Source organism: Equus asinus, chromosome 3 (genome assembly GCF_041296235.1).
Source record: "Equus asinus isolate D_3611 breed Donkey chromosome 3, EquAss-T2T_v2, whole genome shotgun sequence".
NCBI lineage: Eukaryota > Metazoa > Chordata > Mammalia > Perissodactyla > Equidae > Equus > Equus asinus.
Window position 1 is genome coordinate 45,195,349 of NC_091792.1, and position 17,025 is coordinate 45,212,373.

The 17,025-nt window shown below is 38.8% G+C and overlaps 2 protein-coding genes across 4 annotated transcripts in view; one reads left to right on the plus strand and one right to left on the minus strand.

The window, feature by feature from the left end:
• The window catches only part of ETFDH (electron transfer flavoprotein dehydrogenase), a 33,045-nt gene extending 30,244 nt beyond the window's left edge, over positions 1–2,801 (plus strand). For all 3 annotated transcript variants that reach the window (XM_044767042.2, XM_014829673.3, XM_070504988.1), the window contains exon 13: positions 709–2,801. In XM_044767042.2, the coding sequence (XP_044622977.1) occupies positions 709–872 (164 nt within the window). In that variant the 3' untranslated portion in view covers positions 873–2,801. The remainder of the gene's footprint in view (positions 1–708) is intronic.
• On the minus strand, positions 1,509–16,528 carry PPID (peptidylprolyl isomerase D). The gene is made up of 10 exons (XM_014829674.3): positions 14,442–16,528; positions 13,025–13,165; positions 10,606–10,712; positions 8,115–8,303; positions 7,126–7,248; positions 6,864–6,970; positions 4,506–4,647; positions 2,808–2,894; positions 2,669–2,711; positions 1,509–1,893 (listed from the first exon to the last, which is right to left on the minus strand). Exons 1-10 carry the CDS (start codon positions 14,524–14,526, stop codon positions 1,805–1,807), a joined length of 1,113 nt encoding a protein of 370 aa, XP_014685160.1. The 5' UTR covers positions 14,527–16,528; the 3' UTR covers positions 1,509–1,804.
• Between the last annotated feature and the right edge of the window lie 497 nt (positions 16,529–17,025).

The window sequence follows — 17,025 nt, forward strand, 5'->3', positions numbered from 1 at the left end:
TGAAACACCAAAGAATACCTTTCAATGTTTACATGACTTTAAAAATTCATTTCTGTCATGGCTGCTCATATATATAAACACACACAGATATAAATATATGGTATGTATGTATATATACTAAAATACTAGGCTATAGCCACGGTTAGCTCAAGGAAATGGTCCAAAACTTTAAATTCATCATGAATACTGTTATCTTGTGATGCTAAGCTTTCAACTAGAATCAGAATAAGAACCAGGTCTCAAATGATATGGTAGAATAATATTCAGAAATGTGAAAATTAGTACATTCTGGAGAAGGACGAGAACGTAAGCTCTTGGACAGCAGGGACTTGACTGTCTTTGACTTTTTTTAATCGTTTCTGTCATCACAGTAGGTTACAAACTCCTGAGGGTAAGGACTGGATCTAATTTGTGTGTTCAGCTATAATACACATCTGCATATAAAACTGGAACTCAGACTGCTAAATGTTGAGTTCCCTTGTTAGTAAGACTAACTCAGCCAAATAGTGCTATACCTTCTGCTTTTATCTGTATTTAATTTATACTAACAGCAATAGCACACACTAAAACCTTCATAATATTCTTTATGGGTAAACATTCAGAAAACAAACCTTCAGGATTTCTGTAGCTACTGTTTCCAGAACTTCAGTTATTCTTTTGAATTTAAAAAGTTAGGTGCTTCACAATATTGTATATCTTTCCTTACAGGAGTTTATGAATTTGTACCTTTGGAACAAGGTGACGGATTTCGGCTACAGATAAATGCTCAGAACTGTGTGCACTGTAAAACATGTGATATTAAAGATCCAAGCCAGAATATTAACTGGGTGGTACCCGAAGGTGGTGGAGGACCTGCTTACAATGGAATGTAAACTGCAACTGATTTCATCTGCAGGCACATTTGATAGCCAGTTTCTTTAAAATGTATGGTAAGCTCACTTTAAAATTTAGAAGTTAACAAGTGTCAAAATATCTTACAGCATATTATTGATCAGAAGGTTAATAAAATAATCAGTGAAATAAAAATTTTATACTATAACCTAAAACTGTCCCATAAAAAATTATGAATATTTCTCTTAAAACTTTATATGTGATATAGCATATATTTCCCTCTTCAATTCTTCAGACATTTAGTATGAAGAGCAAAATGCACTTTTGGGCCTTAATCGTATATGTTGACTCATCAAATTCAATACTTTAAGTATAAAAATAAATGTATATTCTAAACCAGAGGTTGGCATCCAGCCCACCACTTATTATTTACTGGAACACAGCAATGCCTGTTGGTTTACATATTGTCTGTGGCTACCTCTGAGCTACAAGTGCAGAACTGAGTAGTTATGACAGATTATAATGGTCCATAAAGCCCAACATATTTACTCTCTAGCCTTTTAGAAAAAGTTTGCCGACCCCAGAACATGCGTATCTGTAATATCTGTAAGTACAGAACATCAGCACAAACCAAAAACAGAAAAATACATCAAAGAGTTGAGGGAAACAACACAAACTTATGCTTTCATCTGTTTATTCAACAAGATGTCTTTAGGAGTTTAAAAATAGGTTGGACACCATTCTTCTTTGTGAATAATACAGACAGCCATTTAAAAAAATCAGCTTCACTGTATTTTGTAACACTGTTTAATAAGAGTGAACCCATATCAGTATTCCTAAGATGTAAACAACGGGGAACTGAAGTAGCAAAGGAAACACATTAGGGATCGTTTATATAATAGACAAAACCCTTACATTTTCTTATTGCCTTTATACAATCAATGCATAATATTTAAGCAAAGCTGAATCCTTACTAAGCAAACATTTTTGCATATGCTGCCTTCTCTTTATCTTTCTGTGCCTTTATCTTTTGTTTGACTTTCAGCAATTCTGCCTGGATAGCTGCAAAATAAATATGTAATATGAGTTATTTCTCAAAACATCCAAAAAATTAGGTTGACCAACAAATGTCTAAGTATGATAGTTCTCTACCCCTTGATAAAACTTTTCTTCTCCAGAGAGTAACTCAGCCCTATTAACAGAAAACTTAACTGAGAAAACAATTGCACAAACACAAAAATCATGAAGCATAATTTTAGAAGACTGTCAATTCAGAGAACTCTAATTGAATTAAACAGATTTGCCTTCTCCCTCTTCCATCAGAAAGGGCAGTTAAGTGCCTCCCTTGTTTGACCAGCAATAAGAGAGCAAAAATATATTTTAATATCTAGATCTAGTATCACTACTCGTAGTTGGTTTATTTGAAAAACAAACTTTTGTCACAGCTTTCCAAAGCTTTCCTTACACAGTAGCTAGAATACTTAAGTTATGGCCAGATTCATCTTAAAGAATGGTCCCAAATATTAAATTCACCATAAATACTGTATCTTTTAGTGCTGTGCTTTCAACTAGAATTATGGTAATAAGAACCAGATCTCAAGTGATACAACAGAACAAATAGTATTCAGTTATGTGAAAATTAGTATTCTGGAGAAGGACTAGAATGTAAGCTCTTTGAGGGCAGGGACCTTGACTATCTTGTTCACTGTAGTATGATCAGTGCCTGGCCCAATAACAGGCATTCTGTAACATCTGTTAATCAGTAGGGTACAATGATTCATAAGAATAAATTCTTAAAGGACAAAATGAACTTTCACTACAAAAACTGCCAACTTACCTTTATCTTCTGGTGCTATCTCCTGAGCTTTCTTAAGATCAGCCTTTAATTGTAAAAAATATTTAATGAAATATTAGATGTATGATTTATGAAGGTAGTTGTCCATTTAAAAAAATTAAAATTTAAAACAAAATTTTACCAATGCTTGATCGTATTCTTTTAATCCTTGCCATCCTTGAGCTCTACGGTACAGTGCTTTGGTATTTGATGGGTCTATTTTAAGAGCCTACAAAAAGTTATAAAATTAGTATTTTTATCTAAATATTAAGTATTAAATATATAAGCTAGATCTCAACATATTGCCTGTCAGCTCCAAATCAACTCTTCACCACTGTGATAATGGAGCTGGACCCTGTAAAATCTCTCCTCTGCCAGCCAGCACAATGTTTTGTCAGTAGAGGGCACTAAATGGATATAGAAGAGAAAGATGTCTCTTCCAGGTTCTAGTGTGCTCCTCTCATCAGGCTCCTGCAGTGAGCTTGGTCAACAGCACAAAGCAGCTCCCAGCAGGCAACTTCCCCAGGCACTCCAGTGAATCCCACAAGGATGGTACCCAATGAACTACTCTACCACCCAGTGAGTCACAGCCACGCCTTCTCCAATGAGGCCTGGATCCCAGTCCAGGGGCCGGGAGAGGTGCCTCTTCCCTTGGGGTTCCATGTCAGCCTAGAGGGAGCAGCTGCCCCTGTATTTTATATATCTGCTATTCCCATATTCTTTAGACTTCTCTTACCAGCCAATCCCTCATTATTCCAATCCCATCTTAGATATTCTTTTATAGTAAACTGTGTTGAAATTACTATGTGGTTTCTATCTCCTGACTGGGTCCTAACTGATGATAAAAAACATTTTGAATAAAAATTAGTATACACTCTTACTTGAAATCTAAGGGTTTTTTTAAGGAGCCTGAGTAACTTTTAACAGGTCTCTGTTCTGAAACAAACATTCTAAAAATACTATATTTTGTTAACATGTTTTAAAGATCAATACTCAGACTTTACTGAAAAGGGTATACTGTCTGGCTCACAAAGGGCAAAAAGAGATCTAGAGTGAAGACCAATCTCCTTTGATAACATTTTCCCTCTGTTGTATGCTCCCTTCTAAATATATTCACATCCCTTATTCCACCTACCCTACCAAATTAGGACCTCATTTTATTTCTACTTGCTCTGGGCTAGCTGATCCATGCACATAGCTTACTAAGCAATACCCATAAAAATTACTGGGGGTGGTCTAAAATATATTGTTTAATTTGGAAATTTTTTCAAACTATACAATAGCACGAGAGTGATAATTGCTCTATCTGAGGAAGGTAATGCTGCCAACCTTTCTAGCTTTATCAGTGAGTATTCCTGGATGCCCCCATAAAGACAGGTGACCTTTCCGTATGTTCCAACAGTACCCAATCTCCCTATATAAGTCCTGGTGACCCTAAATTAAAATTGACTCCCTCTTCCACCAAATAAAAAGTTCCTTGAAGGCATGAGTCTAGTAAGTGACAGAAGTCTAATTAAAAAACATGTCTGACTCCAGAACCCACATTCTTAATCAGTCCTGGCTTTGTCTTCCAATGCCTAGCACATAACAGATGCTCAATATGTTAAATGAATAAATGAGCTGATATATGTGCTTGGAGGAAAAAATAAAAAGTAACTTCATAGATAATAAGTGACATAATGTTGTAAACAGAGAAATAAGATGACTTAAATTATGTTTCATCTAGTCTTGTTAGGTCCTATGTCATAAGATATATTAATGTATATAATATATACATTTTGTTCAAGTTGATAAATCATAACCCAACTCCTTTAGAAAGTTCAACATCAAACAGACTCACCTCCAAACAACTGTCAATAGCTCCCTGCCAATTTGACATCTTCAGTTTACAAGCACCAATGTTCAATACACAGCTTAAAGCTACTGGTTGCAGCCTGGATCCATCTGCTTTCTCAATAACAGCCTTTGAACATTCTACATATCTGGAGAACACATTAATAAAAGTCATATGGAATGCAACATAAACAAGACTCTACTTCTTCAACTTTGTCAAAAAGTGTTATGTCATTTCTGGTACAAAAAGCTCATCAAATGCTAATATTAATATTCTTAATGGACACAATCTTTTTATTAAATACTTATTTTTCTTTGGAAGATTTATTTTTCCCAACTTTTTTCCCCCGAAGTGTTCAAAGAGGCCAATTTAAGAATAATCCCAAATATAAAGATAATTATGCACTATTAACACTTTTCTATCTTTAAACTCAGGTCCCCATTATGTACTTTCCAGTGTAACTATGTCTGAAACCAAGGTTCTCATCGAGGGAAGAGGGCACAGGTGAAGAACCCTGCAGCGCTGGTTTTGAATTGTGTTTTAACAGTCAGTCATGTGCCGCATAACAAAGTTTTGGTCAGTGATGGACCGCATGTACAACAACGGTCCCATTAAGATAAGCACCATATAGCCTAGATGTGTAGTAGATTATACTATCTAGGTTTGCGTAAGTATACTCTATGATGTTCACTCAATTGACGAAATCAGCTAACGATGCATTTCTCAGAATGTATCCCCATTGTTAATTGACGCAAGACTGTAGTTCCTGGCTCTGTGCATTGAAAAGGTCCCAGAAACAATGAGCACATTTGGCACCCAGAATTTGGTTTCTAAAGTCTATCCTCACTGAAAAGAATCAAGACTCCTTAGTGAAGTTGCTGATACCAGATCTGGAAACAAGGTGAAGTATAAGATGAGCCTGGAACATCTTGTGCCAGAAAGCAAGTGCTCACAGATAATAGGAATATGTCAAAAGGATATAAGGGGGCTTCTACTGGACAAAAATCTGGAACCCTTTGAGCATCAAAAAGAATGATGGTAATGGTATAATAGGTTAAACTGAAAAAAATTCACAGGTCTATAATGATAGTAAAAGAGGAAAGGAGTGTGGGGAGGCTCTTTCAAACAAGAATGCCTGCTAGTAACTGCAGAATGAATGATAAAATTAGAAAACCACAGTTCTGTAACCATCAATGTAATAACTAATTCAGGCAAGGGTCTTCAATGATGCTGAAACCACTGAGTGTAAGGTTAGAAACTGGATATTCGCATAATCTCACAGTATCATCTCACAGAGTACTTCTTAATTATTTACAAAGGGGAAAAGGTGCTTTGACAACAGAGACATCTGGCTGACACCACTTTACCGAGTGCCAAAACTCAAAACAGGCCAAAGTGACATGTGCCTTCAGGATATGATATTGTAGGAAATATATAAGATCACCTACCTAGGTCCTCTTGCCAAAATATTTAATCTCAAACTAATCTTAAGAAAGCAATCAAACAAATCCAGATGGTATTCTATATACCTGACTTAGACTCCACAAAATGCAAGTGACTATAAAAAACATAGAGTAGGGACTGTTAAAAATTAGAGACTAGAGACATAAAACCAAATGATACCATGCATGATCTTGGTTTGGACTCTAAAGTAAAAAATTGAAACAATGGTGAAATTCTATTATAGATTACATATTAGATAATATTGTATCAATGTTATTTTGGGAGTATTTTATTTATTTATTTTGGTGAGGAAGATCGGCCCTGAGCTAACATCTGTTGCCAATCTCCCTCTTTTTGCTTGAGGAAGATTGTCACTGAGCTAACATCTGTGCCAATCTTCTTCTATTTTATATCTGGGACGCCACCATAGCATTGATGATCAGTGTGTAGGTCTGCACCCAGGATCCAAACCTGCAAACCCTGGGCCGCTGAAGTGGAGTGTACAAACTTAACCACTACACCACCAGGCCAGCCCCCTGGGAGTATTTTAATGGTACTGAAGTTATCCAGAAGTATGTCCTTGTTTCTTAGGAAATACTTGCTAAAATATCTAGGGGTAAAGTGTCAAGGTATCTGCAACTTCCTTTCAAGACAATTCTGCAAAAACAAATATAACAAATGTTAAAAATAGGTGAATGCAGGTAAAGGTACATGAGTGTTCATTTACTATTCTTTCAACTTTTCTGTATTTTGAAATTTTTCAAAATAAAAAGGTGGAAGCAACTAAAGAAATGCAACTATTTCAACACACCTGGTTACTCTGCAAGTAATTTGCGAAAAATAGAATAAACAACTCTGAATTTCACTTTATAATTCAATTTATAAGTTCTTAAAAGTAATTTACTAAAAATATTTTATTACCTTAAAACTTTCGTGTATTTTTTAATGGCCATCTCCCAGTTCTGGGATTTGAAAAAAGTATTTCCAATGTTTTTTAAGTCTTCTGTTATTAATAAAATTTTATCTATCTGTATAAAAGAAAGAATACAAATACGTTGAATTTTAGTAATATACTTTAGTGCTAAGTTCTAGCATTAAGACAGATATAAGAAGCTCAAAATTCAGTATTAATTATTTTTAGTAATTTAAGTAATTAAAGTTTGATTAATCTGAAAGTACTCACATCTTTTAAGTCTATATCTGCATCCTCAGGGTAATCTGGATGACTGTCACCAGAACCATCTTTTGGGAATATTCCCCAATCATCCCCTTCCTTTAATTCTCCGCATTCTGCAATAACGCACAACTGTAAAAATAATCCCAAACTGTAGGAGTGCACTACCATGTTGAGAGATTAAAAAAAAAGTCTAGGTTTAAAATTCAGCTGCCAAGTCACGTGCAACACTGTCCAAGTCACTTCTAAACTTACAGACTGATATTAGGAGCCTCAGCTATCTGCTCTAATTACAATAATGCCCTTTATATACATTCCAAATAATACAATGTCACTATTTTACAGAAGTATATTATTGCTACTCAGCAGCTCAATGGGCAGAGAGTAAAGTGAAAACTGCATCATTCTCTATGTAATTTTCTTTAGGTAGGACATGTGCTATCAATTTACTACTGTCCTTCCTACGCTGAGTGACAGCCTACCTCCCGCAGGTATTTGAGTTCCAGTCCCACTCACAACCCTGCCGATTAGGCTGAGGAGTAGTACAGTCATTCTGATTCACAGACATTTAACACAAGGATCTTTAGTTATATAATCTGGCCTAAACTCTTAAGCAATTTATATATGGATGAGGAAACAGGCCAAGAAAAGTTAAATAACAAGATCAAGGCCAAACCACCAGTTAAATGGCAGAGTCTGGACAGGACTCTTGGTTTTCTGTCCTCTTTCTACCATGTACGTACTGACTCAGTTTTGCAGGTACAGGAAGACTTAAGTAACTTACCAAAAATCACCAAGAATGAAGTTGAGATAATAAATATCTCCTTTTAAACTGCCCTAATCTTCCCCATTGCGGAAAACAGTTTCAAAGAAAAAGTGGCAGAAAAAAATTATCCTAACGTTTTCCAGATAATAATATGATCTTTTTACTTACATTTCTTTAAGTGTATTAAAGATAATAAGACAATAAGTGTATTTCAGTATAACTTTTTACTTACTTTGGCAGGTTTTTCACCTTTCACTTCTACATTTTCCAGTATCCTTGCCACACCCATTCCTTTAATTACTTGGCCAAACACCACATGTTTCCCATCCAAATGAGGAGTTGGAACCGTTGTGATAAAGAACTGAGAACCATTTGTATTTCGGCCTGCATTTGCCATGCTCAATAAACCCTCCTGATCATGCTGTAGAAATAAAAATTATTAAGACAACCAAGGTTACAGGTACTGGTCTGAACTGTTTTTTACTGACCATTCATATAAAACTAGGGTGGACTGCAATACCATTTAGGTCAAACAATGTAGTGTAATTTTACTTTGTATAAATTGCAGCCTTTAATTCACAAAACGTGAGGTACTTAATCACTTTTAGACTTTAAGAAAAGCTTATGAAACCAAATAAAATAACAAAAACAGCAGAGCGGTGGTGTTATTTCTAAACTGACCATATTGAGAAATGCTCATACTTCATATTTAAGGTGAAGATGCTGCATTAAGGAAATGTAGTAATTAATGTTGTTAGTGCCGTCAAGTTGATTCCAACTCCTAGTGACCCTGTGTAGAGCAGAGTGGAACCCGGCCCAGTCTTTCTGCACCATCTTATCTGCCAGCGCTGTATCAGACAATGCTCTGCTGCTATTCAGACGGTTTTCATGGCCAATTTTTTTGAAAGTGAGCGGCCAGGTCCTTCTTGTTAGTTTGTCTTAATCTGGAAGCTCGCTGAAACCTGTCCACCATGGATGACCCTGCTGGTACTTAAATACCGGTGGCACAGCTTTCAGCATCACAGCAACATACAGCCACCACAGCATGACGGCCCACAGATGGGCGGTGTGGCTCCCTGCCCAGGAAACAAATCCAGCCATAGGGGTGAGAGCACCGAATCTTAACCAGCTAGTAATTATACTTTGCCCTTTTTTTATAATGGATGCTCTTTTTTCTGAGAAGACCTGAACAGTCTTCCCATTTTTATGGGCCTACATTATGATTCTTCCTTTACATACTGATAACTGGAAACAGTGACTGGGTATTTAATTTAGACAGGCCATTCAGTTAGATACTTTCCTAATCTCAAAAGAATCCAAATATTATGGCTTTCATCTCAAGTAAATCAATTCTTCAGAGAATGTCCAGAGAAAGCGCTGCATACATCGTGAAATCAAATTCTGATGTTGGCATCAACCTGTTCAAAGGTTCTGTGAAATCCAATTTCTTCATCTTTCCACTTTATCCTCAGGCTTTCTAAATTTACTCCTCCCTGAGACATGCATTCTAACTCTATGTTAGTCTTCCCACTTAAAATGCCTTTTACCCCTCCAATCTAAGTCTAATTCAGCTTTCAAGGCCACCAAGTTTGTAGAAGGCAAGCACTATGTGTCCTTTCTTTTGATCAATGGGGTCATCACGTAATGTTAATTTTCAATCCTTCTGGTAGCGTCCCTTTTTCCTTTCTAAAAGTTTGCTGCTTTTCCCACAATATTAAATAGAATATTAACTTTATTTCCTCAGCCTCCTACTGCCTTTGTCTTTCCTCATTCACATTCCTCCTTCAAAACTGCATTTGTAATTTAGTTCCTGTCTAACCAAATCTCAGCCACCTTGTGAGGCCCAGTGTGCCCAGCTTAAGTATGCATTCTTCCTCAATGTCTTCCCCAATAATCTGAACCATATAAAGCAAACCTTTCTGCTATAGTATATACAGAAATTATCAATCAATTTAGCAGTTATTTGAATACTCTTCTTCTTCACTTGTCCCATGTTTTAATCTTCTCTTCCCAGGTAAGATCATAAATTCCTTGTCAAGAAAGCTTTTCATTTTTAAAAACCCTTTGGTGCCAGTGACAGTACTAAATATATACTTGTAATCAATAAATGCTGTTTAAAAGACTGATAATATTTTCCTTTCAAATTATCCTAATTACTTTGCTCATATTCCTCATTTCCAAAGATTATCACTTTACTTTTGTCCTTACATGTCCATTTGACATGTAACTTGAATGATGCAATATAACCCAATTACATCTTGGGAGAACGAAGGTACAAAGGCACAGGCTACTAATGTCCTTCAGGAGCCTGAACATTAACTATATCCACTAGTTTGCAAATGCCCTGACATCCTGCATATTAGTGATGGTTTTGTTGTTCTCCAAATTCAAGTATAAAGATTCACAAGTTACCAAATTTCTGATGAGAACACTTTTCCTGGAAACAGTTTGCCACATGGTGACCGCACTTAAAAACTCATTGGCTTTCCTAAAGCATGTAAACCTGGATCACACTGAAATAATTATCATATTTTTGCCAAATAAAATCCTTACTGAAATTTTTCCATATTAAAGATGCATATTTACAAATATGATACCTTCTAAAAGCAAAGGAGAATCTAAGCAAACTTGAGACATTTACTGGTGTTTTAATCCAACAAGTATCCCAGGCATATAACAACCTTTTTTAATCAGCAATGAGCATGCATTTTGGTCTACTTTACCTTGTAATAGAAATTTTCATCTTCAAATTTTTCACCATAAATACTTTCTCCACCTGTCCCATTCTGATTTGAGAAGTCTCCACCCTGAATCATAAATTTCTTAATAACTAAAAAACAGGAAAATAGCTATTAAAAACTAAGATATGGATGACTTCAGCAATGTTAACTTATCAATACGTAATAAGAAAGACAACTTCCTAAAACATGAGTCCAGTCATGTCACTCTCCCGTCTCTCCCCACCTGTCACCACAACAATGCCAAACTCTTCAAAGGCTTTTCACAATCTGAGTCCAAACTACTTTTACTGCCTGATCCCCCACTAACACTCAAACAATTAGTTCAAATGGCATCTTGCCTACAAAACTGTCAGAGACTCCAAAGTTGGATCTCCTAATTTCTCTCCCATAGTATCTCGATTCTACCTCCATTTTCTAACATATGAATGTATTATCATAATGATCCATCTCTTTTTTTTTTTTTTTTAAAGATTTTATTTTTTCCTTTTTCTCCCCAAAGCCCCCCGGTACACAGCTGTGCACTCTTCGCTGTGGGTTCCTCTAGCTGTGGCATGTGGGACGCTGCCTCAGCGTGGTCTGACGAGCAGTGCCATGTCCGCGCCCAGGATTCGAACCGACGAAACACTGGGCAGCCTGCAGCAGAGCGCGCGAACTTAACCACTCGGCCACCGGGCCAGCCCCCATAATGATCCATCTCTTAACAATTAACTCCTTATGTAGAGCACTCTGTTTTTCATCCTGTAACCATGGGCATGGCTGGGCACATATTAGTTACTCAATAATGTCTACTGAATAAAGGTCAATTATTCCCAGTACATTCGTTATACCCTAGGAAGTACTTCAGCAAATATTATCACTTGGTGTCAAGGGTTCCAAAGACCACTCCCAAGTTCAGAAATTCCCTAGGATACCAGGACTCAACATTTAATTGTCTTACAGTGATAGAATAAGGATACACAGCTGGGTGATAAAGGAAAAAGAGGCAGAGTCTGGAAGAATCCATGTGCAGGCTTCCTTATGCTCTCTCCCTCCCATGAAAGGTCACAGAGCACACCCTTCTCCCAGCAAAGCAGCAGCAACATGTCTATGATAATTGTGCCCAGGAAAGCCCATTAGAGACTCGGCACCCAAGGTTTTTATTGGGCCCGATCGTACAGGCACTCTGCCTAGCATGTACCAAAATTCCAGACTCCCAAAAGGAAAGCAGGTGTTCAGCATAAATCAAACTGTTTGTACAAATAGTCTGGGCATAGTAAACCACCCTTCTGATTTAGGGAATGGTTCAAGGGCCACGTTCCCAGATTCCAGCTAATGGCCACCCCTGCAAGCAGATCTTTCTAATGAGCAGGCTCAGGCCGGCTATGCTAACTCTTTTCCACATACACTATTAGAATATTTTGGTATTTTATTAAACATGAAAGTAAATCAATAGTTTAAATATTCAGAAATCAATGTTAATTTTTTTCCTTTTTTTTTAAAGATTGCACCTGAGCTAACATCTGTTACCAATCTTCCTTTTTTTCTTCTTCTCCCCCCCAAAACCCCCCAGTACATAGTTGTATATTCTAGTTGTAGGTCCTTCTGGTTCTGTGCTGTGGGACACCATCTCAGCATGGCTGGATGAGAGGTGTGGAGGTGCACACCTAGGATCCAAACCATCGAAACCCTGGACTGCCAAAGTGAAGCGCGTGAACCCAACCACCTGGCCATGATGCCAACCCTTGTTAATTTTTTCTTAAGTTTTTTTTAATGTTAACTATTCATATGATTATAGTTTAGCTTATTAGTTTATTCCCTAAAAAAATTTACTGAGTGCCTATTAATAACTATATTAGATGCTCAAGACAAAATACTAAGAAGATATAGTTCCTGAACTCATGGAGCCTGCAGTCTATTGAGGGAACCATCAAATCACTAAAAAAAGGTATGATTACAAAGTGCAATACGTAGTATGACATGTCATCTTTTAATCACACATCACACAACGGTGTCCAAGACTCTGAATCTTTAAATAGGCAGCAATCTTCCCAAACAATCCTGTCCAAGTAGTAGATATAACTTTTTTGTCACCTGGCAGTCAAGTTACCTAAGGTCTACTTAACTATCCCGGCCACAGCCTTCTTTCTCAATCTAATCATATTAGACTGAAGAGTTAGAGGACTGGTGAAACTAGGGTGGTCCATTTCTCTATAAATATACCTTAGGACCTTCCCATAATTAATTCCACTTTTCACAGCCCAACTTTTATGAAACTGAGCTATCACCTCAGATGTCAAAGCATCCTCTTGGAAACTAATACAAATTTTTAACTTTCATCCCTTGCTTAGTGTTTTCTTCTCTAACTCCTACAGAACAGGATTTGATTATCTGTATTAATCAGATTCAAAAAATTTACACATACTTCGATGGAAAGGGCATCCTTTGAAATGGAGAGGTTTCCCAGTGGTGGGTCCAATGCCTTTTTCTCCCGTACACAATGCACGAAAATTTTCTGCAGTTTTGGGTACAATATCTGCAAACAATTCTAAGACAATTCGACCAACTAAAAGAAAAAATGAAATTGTGTCAGTATGCAAAACAAGCCACCAAATAGGCAAATGATAAAAGGACAGTTGGTAAAATTATAGTGACTGAGATAACCAAGTTCCCTTTTTTGTCATTTTTCTAATATTCAAATTTAGTCTACCTAAGGTAAAGTATCACGTATCTAAATGAATTTGAAACAATTACTTTTCTACATGTTACAAAGGATCATAAATACAGTAGCCAGCAGATTAGCATCATATAAGGGAAACCATGAAGTACAAAAGGCTTTCAAATTCTGAGTAATTTCTTTGATATGTATTCAGCATTTCCAATCACCAAGGAACTAATAGAAGAATATTAAATATCCTTTCAGTGGTCAGGTTGCCCGAGTTTTACATATAGCTGTAGCCTCTGTGCTCTGTGGAACCTGCCTAGAGCTGCCTCTGAAGCAAAAGCTGAAAAAGTTCCCATTCTAAACAATTCCCAAGGCAAGTAAAAATAAACCTGGCACTAGTTTCAAAATAAATTGAATGTACATATGTGTGTGTGTATCCATAACCATCCACGGGGTCCCGGAATCCCGATGTGTCCGGTAGTGTATACAGTCTAACACACTGCCTGGCCAGCCATTCAAACACGTTACAGAATAAGAGCAATTCAGTTGCAAAGCAACATGCTAATTCACAAGACTTTATCGGCTTCTGAGCTGCGACTGTAACCTAGGTAACCGCATCGCTACACCAAGCTCATTTTCCCCAAGGCCAAAACAGAGACAATGTTCACCAATCTGACTTGACCTCTAAGTTAAGAATCCATAACGAGGAAAAAGCAATAAGCAAAAGCCACTTTCATTTATAACTAACATAGCAATTGCTGATGTAGCTCGCATGGCAAAAGACATGGCCTGACTACAGCCCAACAGACGCATATCCCCGGGGGTTTCTGAATGTCCTACTGCAAACGTAAAATTATCTTATTTTAGGTCAACTTGATGGTGCAAGGTGGCGAGGAGGTGCAACCAAATCAGGAAAGAGAAACCTAAAGGCCGTCACAATTCCCCGTACCAGAAATTTCCAGAAACTTCCGCGCGACCGACAGCATTGGTACAAGGGCGGGAGCTCGACCCAGCCCCGGAGGTCTGGGCTTGTCCCCGCGATCCAGTCTGGGCAGCCATCCCCCTCCGCGTCACTGAGCAGCCCCTGGGCCGAACCGCGCCCCACCCTCAGGGTCCCCCGAATCCTGAGAAGCCCAGCCTCCTCCGGGCCACTCCGCGAGCACCAGACTCCGCTCACCTCGCTCCCCTCCGATGTCCACGTCAAAGAAGACTCGGGGGTTACTGGGGTTGGAGGGCTTCGCTTGGGGGGACGGGTGCGACATCTTGACTCGCACACGCGTTTGCAAGCCGGCTCAGAAAACCTCGTGGCCTCGCCGCCCGGCAGCTCAAACCCGGGAGCGCCTTTCTCCCAGAAGAGCAGGCGGCGGCGCTGGCGAGCCACTTCCGGCGCCAGGGCCCGGGGCCGCAGCCCGACTTCCGGCGCCGCAGACCCGCGGGTTTCCACGCGCGGCCGCTTCTCCTCGCATCTTCAAGCGCTGGCTATTTTGTGGTTCACTGAAGTTGCGGCCCCAGATCTTTGTATTTTCGCTGCATTTCATGGCTTTTTCGACCATCGTGGTGTAGAAGAGCACTGGAAGCAATCATCCCCATTCCAGTCTCAGGTCAGCCACCAACTGGCGTGTGACTACTTCTCTGAATCTCAGTGTGCTTGTCTTGAAAATGGGAATAAAGATGCTTACCTCGGAGGGGCCTTTGGAGGATTAAGGACGTCAATCACTTAAGCACAATGCCTGACACAGCCTGGTGGTCGCTGTTGCATATTATTGTTGCCATGTTATTATAATTTGATCTTCATGTTAACAGTAGAAGTGAGAGCGGTGAGGCTAAATGCTCCGGACAGCTGAAGCGGAGAGTCCAGCAGAGAGCGCAGTTTCCTGATGAAACTGCCTTATTATAGTCCACTTTTCCTTTAAGAGAATTCGTGTCAACATTTTACCTATTTATATGAGAACATAGTCTCACCTCTTGAGAAAGTCTAATTTTGGAGAAAAGTGGTATGTTCCTGTGTAGATCCCTTGGGCGCCAGTTCTGTTGGGGCCCAGCAATTTGGATTCAGCCTGCTGCTTACCTTACCAGTAAGGCATAAGGTATCTTTAGATGATTAAGTTTCTGTTTATTTCTTATCACTGGGTAAAAAGACATGGTATTTGAATGCAGCACGAATAGAGTGTCTGAAGCCAGGAGCTGTGTGTCCCTAGCTGCAGCCACTGGCTTTTTGGAAGGGAAGACCGGTGCTGATTATCCGCTATGGGAACTGCCACCATGGAGGGGGCTACAGACTCGTGTCCTGCTTGCTGCCTGGTCTCAGGAGATGTAAAAATTAGGAGTATGGTTAAAGGGCAACCAGTTTCCTACTCTCAGCTTGAAGTGGCCTTAATATGCACTGGGCTAAGCATTAAAGTTGATGTTAACAAAGAAAAAAAGGAATGAGTTCAATATATACTACATACTAGGAGTGTGACCAAAGAACAGTCATTTAATTCCGAAACCTTCCTTTTCAGAAAAGTGGAAGAGTGGGGTATGAGAATTGGAAGAGATAATGTGCATATATTTGCTTTGTAAATTCTAAAGTATTGTTACGCAAAGACTATTTTTAAAATCCTTGTGACAATGAAATACTATGGGGTCTGGATTCATTTTAAAACACCCTACTCTGTGCCCCCTCTGTGTTGAGCAGCAGCCCTGGGATCGCAGCCATGGAAGAGACCACCTTGCAGCTTACTGCTTTTCTGTACTGTTGGTTTCCAAAGTTAGGAGGAAGGAAGCAGGGAGCAGTGCCCCAAGCATTGGCTCCCCCAAGACCTGTTTATTTCCTTGTTTGTGTTGATGTTGGGCAGGTCCTCGCTTGTCCCTTCCAGGCACCTTGGAGGGGCAAGGAGCTGAGGACAACCACACCCGGGGTCCAGCACAGGCAGTGCAGTGCAGCTTTTGGCTGTGTACATAGAGTGCTTTATTCTCCACAGAGTGATACACAGGTGGGTGGGTACCAGTGTCCCCATATGTGCAGAACTGAATAAAGTGGGTCTCTGAGAAAAAAAAATACGTCCACACAAAGCTCACGGGTCCCTACCAGTGGAGTCACATCACTGTCCCACTCCTGGCCACTAGGGTGACCCACAGCTAGGGTCAGACGAGTGGGTGGTGTCGTGGATGAAACAAAATTGGCCATGTTGGAATTCTTGAGGGCAGATGATAGCTGCATTGGGGATTATTATTATTATTCCCTTTACTTATGCCTGTTTGAAATTTTCCATAATAAAAGATCTTTTAAAAGAAAAAAATCACTTGTCCAATTTTTTCTGTGTATTACTTACTAGGTGCTCATTATAAAACTAACTTGTAAAGTAGTTGTTAATTAAAATAGCAACATACCTTTTGCAAAGAAAGATGCTGCTAAAATTTTAGGGCAAATCAATAAGAACATCATACTGATTAAATTTTTTTTTAAAGATTTTATTTTTCCTTTTTCTCCCCAAAGCCCCCCTGTACATAGTTGTGTGTTTTTAGTTGTGGACCCGACTAGCTGTGGCATGTGGGATGCCGCCTCAGCATGGCCTGATGAGCAGTGCCATGTCTGCGCCAAGGATCCAAACCGGCGAAACCCTGGGCCACCGAAGCAGAGCATGCAAACTTAACCCTCGACCACAGGGCCAGCCCCTGATTAAATTTTTCTGTGTAATCACAAAGTTCTGTCTTTACCAAAATGTATATATATGTAGGCAGGCCTACATAGATACTTAGCAAAAGTTGATTCATTTATA

Bases quoted from the DNA above. Each gene is read 5' to 3' on its own strand.
- PPID (XM_014829674.3), bottom strand. From the start codon at position 14,526: ATGTCGCACCCGTCCCCCCAAGCGAAGCCCTCCAACCCCAGTAACCCC. The intron at 10,713-13,024 runs GTATGTGTAAAT...CCTGTTTTTTAG, and splicing joins AGGATGCCCTTTCCATCGAA to TTATTAAGAAATTTATGATT. The intron at 8,304-10,605 runs GTAAAGTAGACC...TTATTTCTACAG, and splicing joins ATGAAAATTTCTATTACAAG to CATGATCAGGAGGGTTTATT.